The sequence below is a fragment of the Eublepharis macularius genome, chromosome 1 (genome assembly GCF_028583425.1).
Source record: "Eublepharis macularius isolate TG4126 chromosome 1, MPM_Emac_v1.0, whole genome shotgun sequence".
Lineage (NCBI taxonomy): Eukaryota > Metazoa > Chordata > Lepidosauria > Squamata > Eublepharidae > Eublepharis > Eublepharis macularius.
In genome coordinates this window covers 25,838,985-25,860,936 of record NC_072790.1, presented here as the reverse complement: position 1 = coordinate 25,860,936, position 21,952 = coordinate 25,838,985, and the positions used below count along the sequence as shown (strand labels likewise).

General features: G+C 40.1%; 2 protein-coding genes across 5 annotated transcripts in view; one reads left to right on the top strand and one right to left on the bottom strand.

The window, feature by feature from the left end:
- The window catches only part of RUNX2 (RUNX family transcription factor 2), a 257,963-nt gene extending 237,360 nt beyond the window's left edge, over window positions 1-20,603 (bottom strand). The window contains exon 1 of the mRNA XM_054995562.1: window positions 20,497-20,603. Coding sequence (XP_054851537.1) covers window positions 20,497-20,554 — 58 coding nt within the window. The 5' untranslated portion in view covers window positions 20,555-20,603. The remainder of the gene's footprint in view (window positions 1-20,496) is intronic.
- The window catches only part of SUPT3H (SPT3 homolog, SAGA and STAGA complex component), a 369,426-nt gene that overhangs the window by 52,999 nt on the left and 294,475 nt on the right, over window positions 1-21,952 (top strand). The window lies entirely within an intron of this gene.

Genomic DNA, 21,952 nt, shown 5'->3' with positions numbered 1-21,952 from the left:
ACTGGTCAAATCTCTGTATCATGCATTTGACGAAGAGAACTTGATTCTCGAAAGCTTATGCTACAATAAAATTGGTTAGTCTTAAAGGTCCTACTGGACTCTTTTTGATTTTGCTACCACAGACTAACACGGCTAACTCCTCTGCATCTATGGCTGTATGTTATATATGAACCAGTCCTGAGCTTGTGTTCCCTTCCCCTTGTGAAGCTGCAAGTAAATTAGTTATTTAAACTTTAGTTCGCATCATAGTTTGCTGTTGCACCTGAACTTGCAAACTATGGCTTGCACTTTTCCTCCACACTGGGATTACAAACCAACTTCAAACTGTAGTTTGCACTCCTGATTTGAAAGCACAAATGCATGTCTGCCAGCTCATATGCAGTGCCAAACTGTGGTTTGTGCTGGAGTGTAAATCATTGATAAATTTTGGTGTATGCAAGAGGAACGTGCAAGCTCAGGGCTCAGTCACATCTGTCTGAACCAAAATATCACTATCTCACCCTGAACACAGTACCGATGAAGGGTGGGGTGGAGATAACAGTGGAATAAGATCTTGTCCCACTCCCTTCAGCACTATCCTGTGTTTAATTAACTCATAAAAGATTTGGGAAAAAGATACAAAGTTGGGCTCAATGTCTGTCTACCAGATACTATCCTGCTGTGATTCCTGGAGTGGTACAAAAACTAATCCTCACGAATACACACAGAAACCTAGTGATCGAGACAGGCGAGATTATTCACATGATTATCCACTCAGCAATAGAGCATAGTTTAAACCACAAGTGTCTCCGTTTTAAAAGAGCAGGCCTGAAAGAGGCATGTCTTTCATCTGAGAATTTGGAGCATCGATACACAGTGAAACAGACGGTACTGTGCTAGGTGGACCACTGGTGCAACATCTGTCTGGGTACTGGTGTTATCATTGGAAGTATGGTAGATGGCCATAAAGGAGGGCTTTTTTTCAGCTGGAATGCGGTGGAACGGAGTTCCGGAACCTCTTGAAAATGGTCACATGGCTGGTGGCCCCGCCCCCTGCTCTCCAGCCAGAGGGGAGTTGAGATTGCCGAGAGGCGCAGAGGGCAATCTCAACTCTCCTCTGTCTGGAGATCAGGGGGCGGGGCCACCAGCCATGTGACCATTTTCTCCGAGGGCAGCCCACTGAGTTCCACCACCTCTTTTCCCAGAAAAAAAGCCCTGACCATAAGGTAGGGTCATTTCCTGTAGAAGTGCTGTATCTTTGCTGCTGTTCCTGAAGGAAGTTCACCTTTCCCAATCCATGCTGGCTTTTCAGGTGAACGCTTAAAATAGCACTGTTAGTTTTATGATGGTGCTGGGGGAGTTAGAGGCTGCGTGCTGGTTGTTGCCTTTGGCTTCTCCCTCCCCCCCGTTGTAATCTTCTGGTACTTGTTTTTAAATTTGCTGTAACTCACTCTGACGGTCCATTCAAGTATGGAAGGATGATTATAATACATAAATATGAATTTATATTAAGACAGCTTCATGTATTTGTCGCCATGTACAACATGGACAATGCTTTTTGCATCTCCTATTTAGTCCTAAACAGATAGGAGAAACAGAATCTCCTATCTGCATATATCTCAAGAGGAAAATAGTTCAGTGTTATCTATCTTACCAGCTACCGGCTAGAGTGATGGAGTAAAATGCTTCAAGGATCATTTAAATCATTTCTAGAAACGAGCTTAGAATAATTCTAGGCAGAAATAAATAACTGACTCCTGTTGTTTTCAAGAAGATAACTGAACTTCTGTAATCTTTTGTAATCTCCTTTGTCTATGAAATGGGGCAGAGTCATGCCTGTTTTGCCAAGGTATTACTCACTAAAGCTGATGTGTTTGACACATGCAAGTGCAAAAATGATGAGTCACATGCCCAACAAAAAGGGATAATTGTAAAGATGGTTGGCACTAGATAGGAGAGTCTGTACACAAGATTGACTGAGTGGAGGGAAATGTTACAATAGCAAGATAGTGAGAAGTAATCTGACCTGTTTATTGTTAAATTTCTAAAAAACATTGCAGATTTCAGTGGTACAAAGAAATCTTTCTGTCTTCTCTTTCCGAAGTTTGTCACTTCAGTGGTCAATATTCTTTGTTACTTTTGTAGTTTGATCAGATAACATTTAGCCCCAATTTTAATGGCCTTATGCCGAGTGTACAAAGCTATCCAAACGGTATGGCTGGTATTGCACCACACCGCTCAGCCAACTTGGAAGCTTTCCTCTGACAAAAGAGATTTGGAACAGCGTGTTCCATCTGAGGAAGGCTGGAAGACGTCTTCGGACTTGGTTATCGTGGACTGGCAGGGTACAAACCAATATGAGATAGTTTATCTAGGTCAAAGGCCTCCTTCTTACGATGGAAGATGAGCACTCTGCTCCCACTTGCCGTGGTTTGCTCAGAAAGGTCTTTCGCAATCCTGACATGGGAGGTTTTTCAATTGAAGGTTTTGCATGTGCTGACTTATGGCCTGAATTGAATGGAAGAGATTTACGGGATGGGCCATGGAGACAGCATGCATTCATTTACAAGACTGTGTTGAGCATCAGATAGGAAGCTGTGCATTTAATTTGCGGCGCAGCAGTTATCATCAAGAAGTCTGCACTGTGTGAATGCAGCTGAACATCGGAACAAGCTGACCAGCGAAGCTGCCAAATCACTGGCGATTTTAAGAGGCATTAGCAATGTTTTGCATTGTCTTCCTATCAGCCAGGCCAGGTGTCCCGTAATAATCCTTCCACTTGATGACATGAAACAATCTTAGTGTCAGTAATTAATTTCTGACTTCTTGTGAATGTGTTTGCATGAACACATGTGTGTGCAGGTTCATTGGGGAAACAGCACCACAGCTTTGTGTCGTGGCTGCCCATGCTGCCTTTATGACATCCAAGGAAACAGAGATGTTGTGTACAACTACAGTGACACCATAGGTTTTTTCCCTCCTTTCTCTCACCCCTCCTGCCCCCTTATGAAGCTCACGACAATGCCTACACCTGGACTGAATTGAGATCTAGCCTTCCTGTCTCATTACCAATGCTGATTTCTCCACACCTACCACCCCTCTGCAGACCCCACCCTATCCAATCACGCCTGCTATTGGCATTCCCTGGCTATTGTCATTTGGCTTCTGAAATCACTCCACTTTCCAAGATACAAGGACAGATGGACTCACATTCTAGCTGTATCTAAAGAAGTGAGCTGTGGCTCACGAAAGCTCATACCCTACCACAATTTTTGTTAAGTCTTATAGGTGCTATTGGACTCTTGCTCTTTTCTACTGCTCAGGGACATTTGTTTTTGTCAAGTGACTGCCTAACTGAAATCCATTATTTTTTATTTATTTACTTTAGATAATTATTCTGCCCTCCCCGCAAAGCAGGCTCAGGGCGGATTACATTAAGTATAAAACATTCCATATAATTTACATCCTAAAAGCAATTTAAAACAACAGTATCAAAACAGTGCCGTATAAGTATAAAACAGTTTATATACAAGATAGCAGCAATCAAATTCACTAGTTGGAGGCAATCAGTCTGTCAGTCGGGAAAGCTAGATGGTGGACGACTAGGGAGGGCTTAGATCTTCACTTCTCCTCTACCAGGCTGGCAGAGGACCAGCCAAACTCAACCGTACGTGTGGCAGAACATCTCTGTCTTACAGGCCCGGCGGAAGGATAGTAAATCCTGCCAGGCCCTAGTCTCACTAGAAAGAGAGTTCCACCAGGTCAGAGCCAGGACTGAGAAGGCCCTGGCTCTGGTCGAGGTCAGGCAGGAAATCCTGATTATTTTAATAAGCACATTATTTTGAATAGTCCGGTCTATTCTGGGTAGACTCTCCATGTTCAAAAGCCAGCAACTTCAAACGTTATGTTTACATTTGATTTGACATTTTATTAGAAAAAAAATAATATACTTTGCTATCTCTGACATAGCCGTTGCTACATTAAAAATGTGTGTATGGTGAAACAGACACTTCAACAATATGTGTAGCTGACCCTTGGAAATGGTAACAACTCACATATAAGGATTTTCGTTTCCTCGAATCCAAAAGTTATAAATGGTTGCAGTGGGTCTCAAGATTGGCTTAGGGAAGAACTTCCAATAGAGAGAATAAAAAGAGGTTTGAAACGCAAGAGCAGGGGGAGATCATATTGAGATAAGTTATGCTGGTTATGACAGGAGATTAAAGGACAGAAGGGAGTGCCTCTATAAAATCCAGATTGCTTCTTACCAAACGCAAGATAATTTTTTTTAGAATTTCTCCAGTTCATTTATAACATCAACAAATCAACATTAATTGCTTGCAAGTTCTGCTGCAAAAGCTATGATAGACTGTGCTAAGGCTCTATCTAGATCCTGCACTCTGTCACCAACAGTGATCAGCCAGATATGCTTACGAAGCTCACCAACAGAGCAAAAATAAGGTAACGATCCTTTGTTGTGAGCCCAACAGTGAGTTCCCAGGGCACTGAACAACAAATACAAAATCTAACAGTAAAATTAGAAGCCAGCAAATAAATACAATTAATTATAAAAACAACAACTGCAGATAAAAGCAGCAGCAGCAGCGCTAACCCCAGGCAAGCAAGTTCAGTGACACAAACACCTTTCACAGCGTAAAGATGGAAGAACTTGACTACCACCACAACCACAAGGTCAAATCATTCACATGCCTGGGTGTGATTTAACCTGATGCCTGAAACGAATTAGATTGGACGCCGGATGAATACCTGAAGTGAGGCTACCACAGAAAAGCCCACCCTCTGTGATTCCCACTCTATATTACCCCAACTCAGAGTGGGGGCACACATAGAAGAAGGACCTCAGCAGGTGCTCGAAGTGGACAGGCAGGCACATATGGGAGTGGTTGGTTGTTCGGGCACTCTGGTCCCATTCTGCACAGGGGTTAAAAAGCACTAGGAATTATGCTCAGAAATGAATAGGCAGGCAGACGGTATAGATGTTTTCAGTACCAGGAACAGATGATCCTACTAGCTCGTACCTGTCTGCAATAGAGCTGCAGCTTTTTGAGCTATCTTTTAAGAGGCATCCCCGATCCGAGCATGAATAACTGTGCCCAGATCTTATGGATCAAGGAATGGCAGTAGGTGGCACTTTGGGTGATGAAATTCCATAGTGTAATGTGCCTAACCCTTCAAGTGGGGAATGCAACATCATCTGCAACAGGTTGGCTTTTTAATCCAGTTAGCAATTATTTATTATTATTTTATTTTATTCTATTTATACCCCGCCCTCCCCACAAATGGGCTCAGGGCGGCTCAGGGCGGCTAACAACATTAAAAAATACATTAAAATCACAAAAACATAAAATCAACAATAATTTTTTAAAAAATCATTGAAATAGTCCAGGGGCAGGCTATTTAAACAAATACTGGGAGTCCATATACGGGTTGATGAGCTGCAATATGGTTGATGAGATGCAACTCAGTCATGTCTGGATTGAGTTTAAGTTTATTGTCCTTAGCCAGCTCAGATAAGGGTTTGGAATATCCACTGCCTCACCTGAGTCAAAGTAGAGTTGGTGACACTTCATTTTAAATCTCTGGATGATCAGAGACAGAACAGAACCTGGAGGGATCCCGAAGCATAATTTCATCTTGTACAAAGCCCATTCCAACCAGATGTACCTCTCTCCATCCATGCCACGAAGGTTGGTGCATCCTCCAGAGTTGCCGTCCATAAGGGGCTGCCATCTGCATGGCATGTGGACAGCTAGTTTCTGGGCCCTTTTCGATCCCAGGCATAGTATATATACTAAATTACAAAATATTTCAATAGTTATAATTCCTTAATTATCCTTTTAAGCCCGTGCATTTAATTTTTATTTTACTTTCGTGATCTAAGCCACACTTTACATAACGTTTTTATACAACCTGTGATGCTGCTAATGTCAGCTTTCCTTTTCCTCGTAACACGACTATTATCTTTTCTTTTCTTTTTTGGCTATTATCTTTGATACATTGCTGTTGAGTATATTCTTTTTTATTAATCATTTTAAATAAAACTCTTCATAGCCTTTGGCATTTTGCCATTTTGCTATACAACTGTGATATTTTATAGAAATGCGAACATTCAGGTATCAAGAACACTTGGTATCTTTTTACAGTATGACACAGGCAATCTCTGTAATATTTTTATTTTTCTGGCATTCATAATGTATTGGTTATTTCCCCTTCTGTCTTAGAGAATTTGAGACACCAGTACGAGTTTATGGTGAATCATAAAATTGCAGATGGTCTCTCTGGGTTTAAAACTTCTGTGAACTGCTCCACCTGTTAGAGCCACAGCTGCAATGTTTGTGTGTGTGTGTGTGTGTGTGTGTGTGTGTGTGTGTGTGTATTGGGGGGGGCTTTCAACTTTATGAATACATACCCACAGTGGGAGTTGATTCTTAAATTGAAGATGAGCTGTAAGTCATGCGCAGTACATTTTAAAGCTCTCTTGACTACGGTACGGCCTGACAACCTTTTCTCATTTCTGCAAGGTTTTCGTTTGGTTTTGGTGCCCTATGGATTACTTGGTTCTTGAGTGCTTTGACCACCTGAGGTTTTCAGGGAATTGGGTAGGCAATGGAGACAGAATTGGCCTATGCGGACTCAGTTGTGATACATTGAAAACAAGGGCTCTTTCAAACATGACTAATGCACATGGGTAGTGCTTTTATGTAGGCGAAAGCATGCAAATGGTCATGTGTGACAATTTTATGGAAGTAACTGTGGTATTGATTTATGCTTGAATAATGGACAGATACTGCTACAATGGAAGCGAAATCATTCAGCAGTTCCTTCTCTACTATAGTTTTCCTTATTTTAAATTCTAATTTTATGTCTGTCGATCTATGCCACAATCAGTAAGCGCATTGTGAGGGTTTAACTAGAGATGCCGGGGATTGGACTTGCCACTTTCTGCATGCCCCTGAGCCATGGCTTCTTTCACCATTCGGACATCCACAGTATGGTGGAACACAGTTAACTTTGTGTATAAGTAGCATATAAAAACAACCAGTAATCAAGCAGAGGAAATACTTATGTAACAAGTGCAGAATGAGTTGCACAGAAATCCGTAAAAACAACAAGGCTCAAACTAAAGGCACTGATTCATCCAAGCTTTAAGAAATCTAGCTCTCATGTGGCCAGCTTAAAATTTTTTTAAGATTCACCTATTCTGCTTGCGGTGGGAACCACTCGCTCACATGCACATTTGATGGATGGGTCACATTCGACACTGTAGAGAGCCAGTTTGGTGTAGTGGTTAAGAGCGCGGGACTCTAATCTGTAGAGCCGGGTTTGATTCCCCACTCCTCCACTCGAAGCCAGCTGGGTGACCTTGGGCTAGTCACAGTTCTCTGGAGCTCTCTCAGCCCCACCCACCTCACAGGGTGTTTTGTTGTGGGGATAATAATAGCATGCTTTGTAAACTGCTCTGAGTGGGCATTAAGTTGTCCTGAAGGGCGGTATATAAATCGAATGTTGTTGTTGTTGTTATATCCGACCACACATCCACCTCTCCTTTAGAATAGGGAACACTAAGTGGTAAAGCTAATTATATTTATAGAATGTCAAATGGTGTTTCTTGGACTGTAATACTCAGGGCTTTTTTTCTAGGAAAAGAAGTGGTGGAACTCAGTGGGTTGCCCTCGGGGAAAATGGTCACATGGCTGGTGGCCCCGCCCCCTGATCTCCAGACAGAGGGGAGTTGAGATTGCCCTCCGTGCTGCTGAGCGGCATGGAGGGCAATCTAAACTCCCCTCTGTCTGGAGATCAGGGGGCGGGGCCACCAGCCATGTGACCATTTTCAAGAGGTTCCGGAATGCCGTTCCACCACGTTCCGGCTGAAAAAAAGCCCTCGTAATACTTCTCATTGCAGGAACAAAATGCAATATTTGACTGATCTCTCATGTTAAAAATGCTCCCTCCATGTGGAAAATGGCATATTGCGGTGGTGCATTTCGCCTAGGCTTTCTCCCTGGAATACCATATGTCTGCATGTGGTGACTCCTTTTTCATGCTGAGAAAATTCAGGGATGTTAGTTCCCATACCTGTAGACTGGCATGGTTTTGCCTAAAGAGGAATGTTCTAGATGCTAACTTGGTAAATTTGGATTGGTCTGAAGAATGCTTGGCAGATGTTGCCACGTGCCTATGACTGGGGTAGCTGGATTACCAGCTGTGCAGTAAGTACTATTCCCTTCCTCCGTGATGCTGCACTACTTAATTGTAGCTTTCCCCCTCTTGTCCACAGATCTCACACCTCTCATTCAGCCATTTGGCACCAGAATTTAGGAAACCCAGTTATAGGTGAACACATTGTCCTGCTTATGAGCTTGATAGACTTTTAACCGATTTGTTTTTTCTGTGCGTGTGTGTTGGGAATGGGACGTAAGCTGTTTCCACACGCTCTTAAAGAGACGGCCCACTCACGGATCTCTGGCGGGTTTTTTTCACTCACTCCATATGTCTCTGATTTCAAAGCGGAAGAAGGCAGTTGGGCTTTTGGGTTTTTTGGGGGTGTCTTTTAGCTGGTGCAGGAAATTGCATTCTCAGAAAAGACGCTGAAAAAATGGGATCCAAACTGCCTGCTGCCACTTTGAAATAGGAGATGTATGGAGTGAGTGAAGAAGAAAAAACCCGCCAGAGATCAGTGAGTGGGCCGTCTCTTTAAGAGCGTGTGGCAACGGCTCTTGCCTTCTTTGGCTACACGGGTTAACATCATAAAACTCAAGTAGCTCAGAATTAGGGGAACTGTATTTTTAGGGGTAAAGGGTCCTTTTCATAGCAGCCTGTGGTGAAGCGGGAGCAGCATTTGAGAAAGTAATTAACACGATAGGCTGTGGAGTGTGATCAAAGGTGAACTCCAAATGCTCAGTTTTAACGTTTTAAGCAGGGCTTTTTTTCAGAGGGAACGCGGGGGAACGGAGTTCCGGAACCTCTTGAAAATGGTCACATGGCTGGTGGCCCCGCCCCCTGATCTCCAGACAGAGGGGAGTTTAGATTGCCCTCCGCGCCGCTTGGCGATCAGGAGATCAGGGGGCGGGGCCAGCAGCCTTGTGACCATTTTCTCCGAGGGCAACCCACTGAGTTCCACCACCTCTTTTCCCAGAAAAAAAGCCCTGGTTTTAAGCAATAGTTTTCCAGAGTATACACTTTCTATGAAATGCAAGCGAATGCCGTTGAAGGGCTCTATAGAAATACCATTTGTCAGATTCTGAAAAGAAGTACATCTCCTCCTCCTGAGCGTAACTGGCCTTCTCCTCTCCCTTTCTACTGTATAGACATAGGGTGAAAGAAGACGCTTTTAGACATAAAAATGGCCGCACTAAAACGCTGTTTCCATGGGTATCACTTACGCAGTCGTAAGCAGGCTTACTTGATAGGACTGGCTTCCATTTATCCAGTCCTCAAGCACTGGCTGTTTCCTCCAATAGTTGGGTGGGGGGGTGCTCCTTGTCTGGGGACATTTGTGGAGTGGATCAGTAGGATACAGCCCACCAAACTTGCCTCTGCTTACATTTTTTGAAAGGAAAATGTTGAGAGCAGACCTGCACGATTTGTAATCTGCCAGGCCAAACACAGTCCGCCATCTGCATACGATGGCTATGCATCATGACCTGCCAGGAGCTCGATAGAAACCTCAGGGTTGTGGTGTGTGTTGGTTTATTTTTGTCGCCTGTCAGGGACTGCAAGGGCTGGAGGAAGGGGTAGCTCCTGAGTTACCTGGCCACAATACACCATTAACTTTTGATCTGCTTTAGGACCTTGTCTTCCTGAATCAAGGGAGGCTTGTATTGGATAGATTAATAGCTGAGATTATTTTGTGAATGTATTTTGTAGCCTGGCTTCATGAACAATCCACCCGCTACTGCTTCTGCTTCCCCTCTGCTTACATCAATGGAACATGTTGTAGGAACAGCATTCATGGTATTGCCTTCCTGTGCCCCTTCAGCCGACTAAAGGGAGCCTCAAAAATAACAAAAGCTTGTTAATCAACATATTGAAAAAAATTGAAATAATCACCAAGTGCAAGATCGGTCAGTCTTATACCCTTCAGATCTTAAAAAAAATTTTTTTAAAGACTTCTCAGAGGTGTATCATATTATAAATACGTTAGAAATGTTTTGCTCTGAGGATATGTAGCATTCCTGTAAAGGTTAAATCAATAAAAGTGATTTGGCCACATTCCTAAGCATGGCTAGAACAGGTAGCCCGTTGTTTTAAGGTACCCTTGAGTTTTTGGATCAGATCATTAGGGCATACAGGAGAAAGGGTTTGCTCAAGGCGTGTGACTCTGTGCAGACATTCTGCATTTCTTCTCGGATATCATCGGCCCGAAAATGTCAGATCATGAAGGCGACCGAAACGATATCTTCAAATCTTGCATGTAACATGTATACATTGTATTGTGCTTGCTGTAAGTTTTGTAAAGGACTTTTAGCAACCAGGAGGATGAAGATACTTCAGTAATTGATAAGAACCAGGTACGTGAAGGACTTCATTCAGCAGGGAGAGGGAGAGAAAGCAAAAAAACCCGGAACCTTAAAAAGAAATATTTTGGAGAGCAAAGAGGAGCTGTTGCTTTTTATCAGAGCTCAAATCGATTCAAATATTTTTCATCTTTTCTGTGTGACAATACAGAGCTACCATTCAGCAGTGTGTGCCAGTACATCTTGGAAACTCTGTATTAAGCCGTGTTTGTGCTTTGATGGACTTTCCCCCTTTGGTTAACTCACAGCTTTTTAAAAAAGTCTTATGTTTAGTAGCTGTTGTTTTCATCTGCTGTCACAAGATTAGCACTTTTATTTTGCGCTGTCCTCCGTCACAGGGGTCCTGTTGCTAAATCAAAGTGTGTCAGTGCCTAGATCGTACCAGCCTTTTTAAAACTGTTCTCCTCCTGCTCCGTTTAAAATGTTCTAGATCCAGGTTCATATATTTTTTTAAGCAAGTGCTTTGAGGAAGGGGGAAGCATGGGAATTGGTAGGAGTTCCTTTTTAGGCACATCTGGAAATCTGATGCTTAGGATAATGTGAACTTTGACAATACATTGAGAGAACTGTGTGTGCTTTTTTAAAAGTTGGAACATTTTTTTTTCAGAATTGGAAAGCTCCTCTCCAGTGTAAGCAGAGAGAGTATCTCTGTTTCTCTTTGCACTGAAGATTTGCTTTTAAAATTTTAGGGAATTTTATCATTTCTACCATTTACCAATATATATGAACACATTGAGTTTTGAATTTACGGAAATGTCTGTTCTGTAGATGACATATTTTGCTTAAGTATGTGCACCCTCATTATGTAGAAACATGAATAGAAAATCTGTCTACTGTATGTCATAGCTGAGACGTAATGCATAATACTTATTGTAACAATTCACACTTCCAGGTTCTGCGAGTAATTGGCATGCTTCTAAATAAGTGATAGTTTGTCTGGATTGGTCCATTTGATTTTAACATTAATTGGTGTTTGCTAGAGTTTGAAGCATGGTTTTTGTCTAGTGTTTGGCTCTTTGCTAATTAAAATGTGTGGACTACGTTATCATCCACCTGAATCTTTTTTCTTTCTGAATTACTTTAAAAAAATAAAATGCCAGTAAACATACCTGTTTGTCTTGATTTCTTAATGTTTGTAGACTTCAGTTTAGCTTTAGGTGGGGAAATCTGACAGGATTTGTACACAGTCTAAATGGGGGGGTACTAAATCACAACAGCAGCAAAAATACAACACAACACCCTGACCTCAGAAGTTGTATGGGAGTGGTTTGGAAAGGAAGTGAAATGAAGTGAATGCCCTTTATACAGAAAACCCTTTAGGGAAAAAGACAGACTTCTACTGATGTATTCTAGATTACGCTGCCTGAGTAAATAGTCCATGTTTTGGGGCCTTGTCATTTTAAAGAAGCCATTCATTGTTGTAATTAGTACATTTCTCAATTAACTGGATCTGAAAGGATGTTTGAGTTAAATTTTGGTATTGCTTACTACAAAACTGGGAAGACACAGTATTCTTTGTGTAAATATAATTTAGTGAAGTTTTTCTTCAGGTAAGCAAGCAGCATTGATTACTTGAGGGAATAAACATAATGCAACTCGCCACAAGTCGGAAGCAACTTGATGGCACATAACACACACAAGCACACGACCTTCACATATTACAAAACTATTTATGTACTATGCGTTGTACGTAACTGAAACTATATCTTTAATTCTCAGCTGTTATACAGGGCTATAGTATAGATGTCTGGTCATCTCATAAAGAAGCAAAATTCTAGTTGTTTTCAGAATCTTTCTATATAATCAAAAATAATTCCTTATACTATATAATAGTATTTGTGTCATTTTTTTAAAGTTCTGTGTATAGATTATTGGTTTTCACTGTTGTTTCTGAATTAGATACTAAAAAGCTTTTGAGGTAGCTGTTTCTAAACAAGCGACCACTTTTTAAAAGTTCCATTACAAGTTTTTAAAATGTTTTTCCTTGTCTTAAATGTAATCTTCTGATTTGTATGTCAGACACAACACAATGCTCTGAAACTTGTGAGTGACTAACAATTCTTTACATCAGGACATTTCCTTTACAGGTGAAGGAAGAAAAGTGTGATAAACCTACAGTATTTACAAAACAGTGAACTCTCTATTTTGAGCTGCCCGCATTGTTCCTTTTAAAGATAATATTATCCAAAATGAAATCGTAGCAAAGTGGCACAAACATTACAATGACTGACAGTTTACTGCAAAAACAAATGAGGCACAATTAAACTTATGCACTCAGTGGAACTCCCCCCTCCCTCTCTGTTGGAAACAGAAATGCTTTCTGAGCACACACCACACACCCTTTCAGTGTGCTTAAAGAAACTTTTCTGAGTTGAGGTCTATGACTAAGGCCATATTCCGTGACAATCTTTTGAATGGAAGAGCGTAAAAAGTATTACAGTCGTTATTTATAACCTCGGTATAAAATAGTAGGAGAGATTATGATGCGAATACAGGCAAATTAGTGATAGCAATATAAATTTAAAATATTAGGCCTGTAGTAAAGTTATGATGTTCCAGTGATACACAGGGGCATATTAAATATGCTGGTTACATCTTTTAACTTTTCTGTTTTACTGAGAGATTTCTTTGGGGGGGGGAAATGCCCCTGTGGACCCAAGAATGTGGATATGTATGTGTATTTTAGATTTCGCTTATATACACGTCATGTTAATTCACTTGGCATAGGAAGGTTTTGCCAAGCATTTGAAGTAGTGTTGGAGTTGGTGAGAGTCTGCCCTATGTCATTATTATTCTAAGGAACATCTAAATGCATTCTTAGCACCAGGGTTTTTTTTCTGGGGAAAGAGGTGGTGGAACTCAGTGGGTTGCCCTCAGAGAAAATGGTCACATGGCTGGTGGCCCTGCCCCCTGATCTCCAGACAGAGAGGAGTTGAGATTGCCCTCCATGAGAGCAATCTAAACTCCCCTCTGTCTGGAGATCAGGGGGCGGGGCCACCAGCCATATGACCATTTTCAAGAGGTTCCAGAACTCCATTCCACCGCGTTCCTGCTGAAAAAAAGCCCTGCTTAGCGCTTGCTTCTTTACTAGACTGTAAGTGTATTTCACCCCCCTGAACAATAGTATGACTTGTGATCTCTGCCCTACACACGTGGGAAATCTGGTCATTCAAAATAAATTATTTACTGGCATCTTTATTGTTTGAATGGTTTAAGATGAAAAAATTAGTGTGCATGCATAGTTCATGTAACATTCCACTTCTAAAGATAATACTGTTTTTTTAAATAATGTTCAAATCTTTTTAACATAAAAGCCACTTGCATGATGATCCTAAATACATTACTAGGAAGTAAGAACCACTGATTGTATTGTACTTTCTGGGCTCCATGTTGTTCCTAAACATTTGGGCTTACTTCCTAGTAATGCATTTGGAATTCAGGTATCAGAAAGTGACCCTAAATACGTGAACCAGAGTGCAAGCCCCACTGATTTCGTTGGAACTTGTGTAGAAATGATACCGCCCGTGTCTGTCAAAACTGTACACCAACAAATCTCATTTTATTGAACTTCTGCCAAAACATCTTTGCCAGAGGGTTTTCAGAGCTAACATGTTAAAAGTTAAAACTATTGTTAATTCCAAGACTGCCTGACTTTAATGACTGTATCAAACCACACAGTAGATGAAATAATGATTTTTAGTCTTCATTTTAATCATGGTTTTTGGAAGGAATATAGGAAATATTGTTGGTAAACTTATGAAAATACAGGAAACTGTACACTTGAGTTTTCAAAAGAAGCTTTATTATTTTTTTTAAGTATTCTGTTTTTGACTTAGATTGAAGTTGCTGTGCCGAGCATGTCTTATTGGATAACTTGTGTTGAATGATGATGCAAACTACGTACAATTCAACACCTGACCTGATGGAAGAGTAACTAACAATGCAGTCAGTCCTAAGCAGTGTAACACCCTTTTAAGCCTGCTAAAGTCAGTGGGTGAATTGAAGTTAGTTGTAGATCTATCTGCTTAGGATTTCACTATAACTCTCAGCTATCCATAGAGCAAGTTGGTCTATAAATCAACATATTTTTGGTAGGTTCAGATGCTTATTGAATTGGAAAACCTCTTTTAAATACAACATTTAACTTGAATAAAGGGTAGACGTTTTCCCTTGTATTATAAATTACTTTAAAAATTCAGTTACCCTTTTGGAATAGGCTAGTACTCAGTACATAATTCCTTCCTCCTTCCCTCCCTTCTGTCGCCCTCTTTCCAAATCTCCAGGGCAAGTTTGTAATGAAATAGGAAGCTTATAGCTACATGTTGAAGCCTAGAGCAGTAAGCTGAATGCTGACAAGTAGAATAATATATATATTTATATGCAGGAAACAGATGCATGAATAATGGATACCTTTTTCTTTTTTTTATTTGAAGTGCTAAACAGCTTTATTATGCAGTAACTAGAGTGCAAAAAGATATATATACCTGATGCTCATCTTTTAAGTGTGATCCTTTCTGATTACTGTGGTCCAGCGCAAAGTTAAGCAGGGTTTTACATGTGGCTGACTTTAAGTAGGGTTATAAAGTCTTCACAAAGAACTGATTTATGCAAGAAAGTTATATCAAGAAACAAAAAAAAAGTCTGAATGGGTTTAAAATCCAAACCTATTATTCCCAGCAGCTTCAGATGGAGCCACACCACATACACAGAAATTTTCGGCTGCCCCCCCCCCCATACAAACCTACCCTAAGAAGAGTTATACTGTTCTAATCCCACTGGATTCTGTGTAGGATTGTACTGATAGTTTAGTTTCCTAATTTTCAATAGGTTTCAAGCAACATTAACTTTCTGCAGAGGGGCAGCCTTTACCGACATTATACTCTAACTGGTCCATTGTTATCAGCAGTTGCCTTGTGGATCATCGAGAAAGTCTCATTCTTTCTGTGAGGTCTGCTGTCATATCGTAATCAAATTTTAAATCTGATATGCTTTGTAAAAAAAGATTCTTACAAAGAAAACACATTTCCCAATTCGTGTTTTTCCTATATGCCTATTTACTCAAAAGTCAATCCTTCTTTCTTGGAGCCTCCCAAGCAAGAGTATATAGGAAGCATCCTGATGCATAATTTTGAGCATAAATTGAATACGCTTGTTTATTTCTCCCGAGGAAAAACTGCACTTAAAGTCTAAGCAGCATACTGTGGTGTCTGTCTGTCTGTGCCTGTGCATAGTTTTATTAAACCGCTCTGGGAAATATAAATTGTTATAGAATGCTGAGCAGTGAACTTAAAATGCAACAGGGTTTACCATCCTAAGTTTGCCGTTCCCTCCTCAGCTCCAAGTCTTTATACTCTAGGGCATACTAAATGGGGCAGTTTATTGTAATGCTTTATTAATGGTGTGTATTTAACGAGTTTTCTGAACTCGCTCTGTCACCTGCAATACTCAGAGCTAGATTTTACTGGATACCTGTAGCAAGACTATTATTTGTGTGTTTCCACCTCCTGTTGTTTGACAGAGACGCGTGGAAACGGATAGACTGTTAGGAGTTTGGTGTTTGTGAAAGCGGAACCTGGACAGTCTTTTTTTTTTTTTCTCTTCCATGATTCCTATAAGGGGCTGTTTAGGTCGCTGTCTGATAGGTTAAATATTGACCACAAGGATGCATGGAAACATGAAGAGTTACTTGTTTGATTATTTTATATGAGTTGCAGCCGTGTGATTCTTGAAGTGGAATTGGGCTTTGTGTGTGTGCCCATGTGGGTTTAAACATAAAGCCAATCCCCCTGGAGAAACAAAATTAAGCATTCTATTAAATGCATTTTAAAGCCATTATTAGACCACCTCGGAAGAAATCACTGTACGTGTGGGATATTCAGTGTTGCTCTGCTGTATTCAATTGGAGTAACAAAGTCTTTCAGTATTTCTGATTGGCCAGTTAATGCAGCCTACCAGGTTTGATGCTTGTCTATTTTATAAAGGAATTTGAGGTGTTGCCCCTATTTTTACTTCAGTTTCAAGTATGCACTGGTGCATCATTAATCATAGGAAATGCAAAAATAAATAATATAGTTCCCTTGGATTTTTCATGTGAATACTTACCTTTTCCCTTTTTTTGTATATACAGTTGAGGTATTTTGGTAACCCCTAACCTTTTACTTCAACAAGGAGGTACAGTATAAAAATATTACCACAGTCTTCATATGAGCAGCTTTCTCTAAGAAAACCTCTAGATGAATATTTATTGGAAAAAAAGCAAAAGTTTCAATACAGACGGACTTAGCTCAGCCTCATTTCTGTATTTTAGACCACCAGTGCATAAAATTAAAAGCACATGGATTTTTGAATCACTAGAAAAGGTTTGTAATTGATTAGCACTATATGAAAGTATTGAAGTAGAGCAAGTTTTGATTTGTGAATGGTTCTATTCAATAAAGATTAATCCTGTATGCCTGATAAAATCTTTACCTTTCCAATGAGTTAGGGGCTTTTTTTTTCCTTTTGCACTTACTCATTTGTCTAACTGTCAAATATTTTTCTGTACTTTGAACTAACTGTAACATTTCTCTTTTTGGGGAAATTTATATCGGATTGGGGAATATTAATGCCTAATGCCAAGGAAATAATTAAATAAATTAAACCCTCCCCCCAATATTTCTAAAGTTCATGAGTGTTTTTATATTTTAATTTTACGCTTTTCACATTGTTACAAAAAGGAGTGGACCTGAACTTCTGACTGGAAATGTCTTGCATGCTCCGTCTTCTATTCTCCCCTCCCCCCTGTGCTGGCATACCTGTTTCCTTTAGCATTAATATATATGTGTGTGCAGGTGTGTATTATTTCCCATTCATGACAACGTATTTGTAACTGACTTTGATATCTAAGAGTATCTAGAGTAAGTAATGTGGATTATAGCTACTGGCAGCTCATTATAACTATATGCTTCTATGTTTCAGAATGTGTAATGCATGTTGAAGGAATCACTATGTGACATATTTTTAATAAAATGGAATCTTATTTAAGTACAGTCTGACTAGATATTCAGATTGCTAATGAGGTGACCAATTCTTTAACTTTGTATTTTCAGCAGATTGTACAACATGACTATTGAAGAATGATAGGTTGCTCACCCTATATATTCTTTGCCTATTTAAGAATGATAGGTAGCTCACCCTATATATTCTTTGCCTATTGAAGAATGATAGGTAGCTCACCCTATATATTCTTTGCCTATTGAAGAATGATAGTAGCTCACCCTATATATTCTTTTGTTAGCACTATCTTCCAGTGTAGGCAAAGAATATATAGGGTGAGCTACTATCATTCTTCAAGAATTGGTCTTCCAGTTGAAATCCTCCAAAACAACCCACATCTAAACCAATTAACAAATCTATCTGTCTGTCTATCTCTCCACCCATCACTAATATATAATGCACTTACTGGTAAAATCCCAACCTCCCCCCACCCCCCAACACAGAAGGATATGTTTTTAAGGTTATATAAAATTTCCATTAGATATCAATGGAGGTTAATTAGATGTTTCTCCCCACCACCACCTTCGTTCGTTTAAAAGAGATAGTTGTTAATTTGATGGATGATAGCAAAACTTTTAATTATAAAAGCTGTAGTAGGATAAGTTACTGAATTAAATGGCAAGGGCGTAATTACGAGACCGTAGGACAATGCGAATGATATTCTTTGTGTGAACTAGACCATTTCATTAATACGCATCAGCCATTTAAAAAACAACAAGTAGGGACCGGAGTGCATAACTTAAGAAAGTGTCTATATTGCTCTATTAGAAGAAGCAGTGGAATAGAAACAAGAAACTTTAACCAGCCTAAGTATTACCACCACCAAATTACCGTGAGGAATTACCAGCTTTCTCCTGAAAAATTCATTATAGCTTGTCTCTAAGGGCACATTCACTTGGCTGGCCTTATTTAAATGTGGTGCCTTTGGAAGGATGCTTTGCCCGTGTCCCAGGACCTTTCAGGTAGTTTAAAGAATGACCCAAAGTAGATGAATTAAGCAGTCAGCGCTGCATGTTATGATAACGTTAGCCAACTATATTTCTTGTAATCTCTGTTTTGGAAGTAAAAGCAAAAAGAAAGTCCCTATACATGTAAACTGTATTTCCTGTTGTAAACACTCGGATAATGTGGTCTGGCTAAGCTTATGCTGTGCTTCATTAAAACAGCAGTTTGGGTAGAAAAAAAAATTACCTGTCACTTTAAAAAGCCTGGATTTTTTTGGTGCTCATATTTTATCATGCTGCCTAATTACAGTGTAACTAACTCATGATGCAGAAAGTAGGTTTTGAAGCACAGCTCTGTGTAACTCATCAGTTGTCTTTTGTGTATCAGAAATCAAATAGGGTTCCTCTGTTCCATGGGCACAGGTCTCGCTTCACACATCCCAATTGCATCCAGAGATCCACAGTGGCTTCATGTGCTTAAATAAGAGCCAGTGGAAATGTGTGAAGTAGGAGGGGTAAAGGGGATCACAGCCATCAGCCAGAGACAATGCATGCTCAAGGTAGGTGCATGCACTGAAAGCATTTCAGGCATCAATCAGACGTATTTTCTTCCAAGAGGAAGAAAATCCATTAGCTTACATCCCCAGCATAATTTTGATGGACAACATTAAGAAAATACTGTAAGTGCTTGGATTTCCCCCCCCCTTCATGTGATGTTTTTTATCAGTTCTTCAGATACTTTTTAACATCTGTAACATTTCAGTGGAAATCTCTCTCTCTCTCTCTCTCTCTCTCTCTCTCTCTCTGTGACTACTACTGGTTAAAAGCCTACGGAGCAGCCTCTGGGTTTAGAGACACATTTTTGTCACATTTTGGAAAGTAATCTCAATTGCATTGCACACGCCAAGGAAGTTAGTGAAGCCATTCAAGCGCATTATGTATTATTAAAGACAAAAATTGGCGATGTTTTATTTCATGTGGCATTAATATATGTACTGACATAATTTCAAAAAATGTATCTGAAGATAGGAGAGATCAAAGTGCTGCTGTACAGCTTCTGAGCTCTCATTCAAATAGGTGGAGTGTATTCGCAGAGTTAACTTGTTCTCTCCTGATATTTTTAAGATTTCTATTTTTACAGGTATGTTGCACGTCGCTTCTTTAAACAAGTTACTACAGTTTTAGAATGTTGTTAATCTGTATCTTTGTTCTGTTTTGCTTTATCTTCCTAGTTTTGATTCCAGCGGTTTTGTTGGATTGAATGTATGTTTCTTTTAGAACATCACAGTCTCGTTTCTGTAACTTTTTTGGTGCATTGTTTAAGCTCTTTCTTTTCGTGGGAAGAGCAGGAAAAATGCGCACAATTTTGGGTTTTGCATAAAATTTGGCAAAGACTGATCCTAAGGACCCATTTTAGAAGCCAGTTCCTTTTGAAAGTTGTAGAATTTGATTCTGATTAAAGCTGGTAGGGTTAGGATTCCAGTTTGTTTGTGTATGAATGAAAAAATTGCATAGGGCGAATTGTTCTTCTCTTAGTAATTGCCACCATACATCAGGGACTATATCAGTCAGCCCTATTTGTGTGCTGCAATGATTTGTCTATTTTAGTGATGTTGGATTCAAACAGCTGCCATCCCATGTTCCAGGTATCCGATGTGCTCAGTATAATGGCCAGCACATTCGTTCTATCTTTTTAGTCTGCTAGATTTTACAGTTGTACTTTTTCCATATATATATATAAACTACCTGGAATCACAGACAGGAAAGATAAGCTCACCTGCTGTCCGAGAATTTGTGGGTAAAGTACAAAAAAAAAAAAGATTTGTTTTTAAAGTTTAACACAAGTTGCAAATTTGCTACTAGATGGTAACTTTTACTTTTACTAGATTCATACCTCTCTCCCCCCGTACACTTTTAAAAAGAGGCAAGACCATAAATAGCAAGCAGTACGTGAGGACAATCAGTAACGTTTCAAAGTATTTGGAAACACGAGCACTTACCCCAGAAGAAGTTTTGCTGACAGGGGGTCACCGAGCTGAAGAGACTGTTTGATGCCATAGCTCTTTCCTCTCGTGTCACACAGCCTGTGTATCTTCTGGTGCAAAGACTGCTTGAAGCCTTAGACTGAAATCACAAACCATAATGGGGCTTTCTTTTAGTTTTATAACATGCCCGGAGTGCATAGATTCAATATATGTTTGTCGATATGTATGTATATATGTATATTTTTCCCCTCCCTCTGTCAAAAAGTCTGGAGTACCGGCAACATACGAAAAGCAAGGAAACAAAACCAAAAAGAAAACGAGCAAATATTGGAAGGACTGACTATTACTGAATAGACTGTGGTTTGAGAGCACTTACTGACTCGGTTGGTCTCAGTGGCTGCTGGTGACCTGTGGAGATTAACCATTTAAAAACCAGAGACTTCTTGCTGCGTCCTCTTGGAGAAAGTTTGCACCGCACTTGTGGTTCTGTGGTTGTTTGTGAGGCGAATGAAGCATTCACACAATTCAAAAAAGCAAAAGCTTTTAAATCTCCTTTTTTTTGCAAGCACTGTTACTGGAGAGACAGAATCATGTGGTTTGTGACATCATACTAGTCAAAGTGAAGTGGGACTGCCCAGCAGTGTGGCTTTTCCTTTCCTCTCTTCTCCCCCTTCTTAAACTCTGACAAAAGGCCCGTGGTAAGGCCCTTCCTGGCATCCAGAAGGCATATAGCTTTTTAATTTTTGTGACTCATGAGGATTTGGAGAGAGTACAAAATGCTGAAAGAGTCTGAACTCCTGTGCAGTTAAAGCATATGGACAGCAGAACTTCATTTGTGCACTCCCTGTTTCCCTGCCTCTTCCCTCCCCCCCCCTTTCTACTTCCTTATTGTGTCTGTGGAGGAGTATACCAGAATTGGCACAAATGTCTGTGTGAAATTCTGAACAACAGTGATGATTTACAATAATTTACATCTTTGGATTGTATCACGATCTCGGGGTCTGCTTCATATTTGCCGGGTAGCTGGATTCCTTCTGTTTTTCTTTTTCTTCTTGTCTTTCTCTGCTTGTGAATCTGTAACTCATTGTAAGAAACTTTAACTTTCCTCAAGTTCTAGTAGCAGACTGCTTACCGGGGCTGTGTGTTTTGGGCTGTAATTGGCTGTCACAGAAGTGTTAGTCTGGGGGATTCCTTTGCAAACCTTAAATCATGTCTGTCTAGTTTACGTGTTCCCTGAGCAAGTTGGCAGCTTTACGTAATGAACATTAAGTGCAATTATATGTCAATCTTCTCTGCTCCATACAGAACCTGTCATCTGCATATTGTGACTTATGCATTTTAAAATGGAGACAGCTAGGATGCAATATATTTGGGATATTTGATAGTGACTGCGATAGTTCATGTGAAACGGCAATACATTTAATGCATCAGTGGGGGGCGGGGGGGGGGAGAACAGTGCTTGCTTAACTTT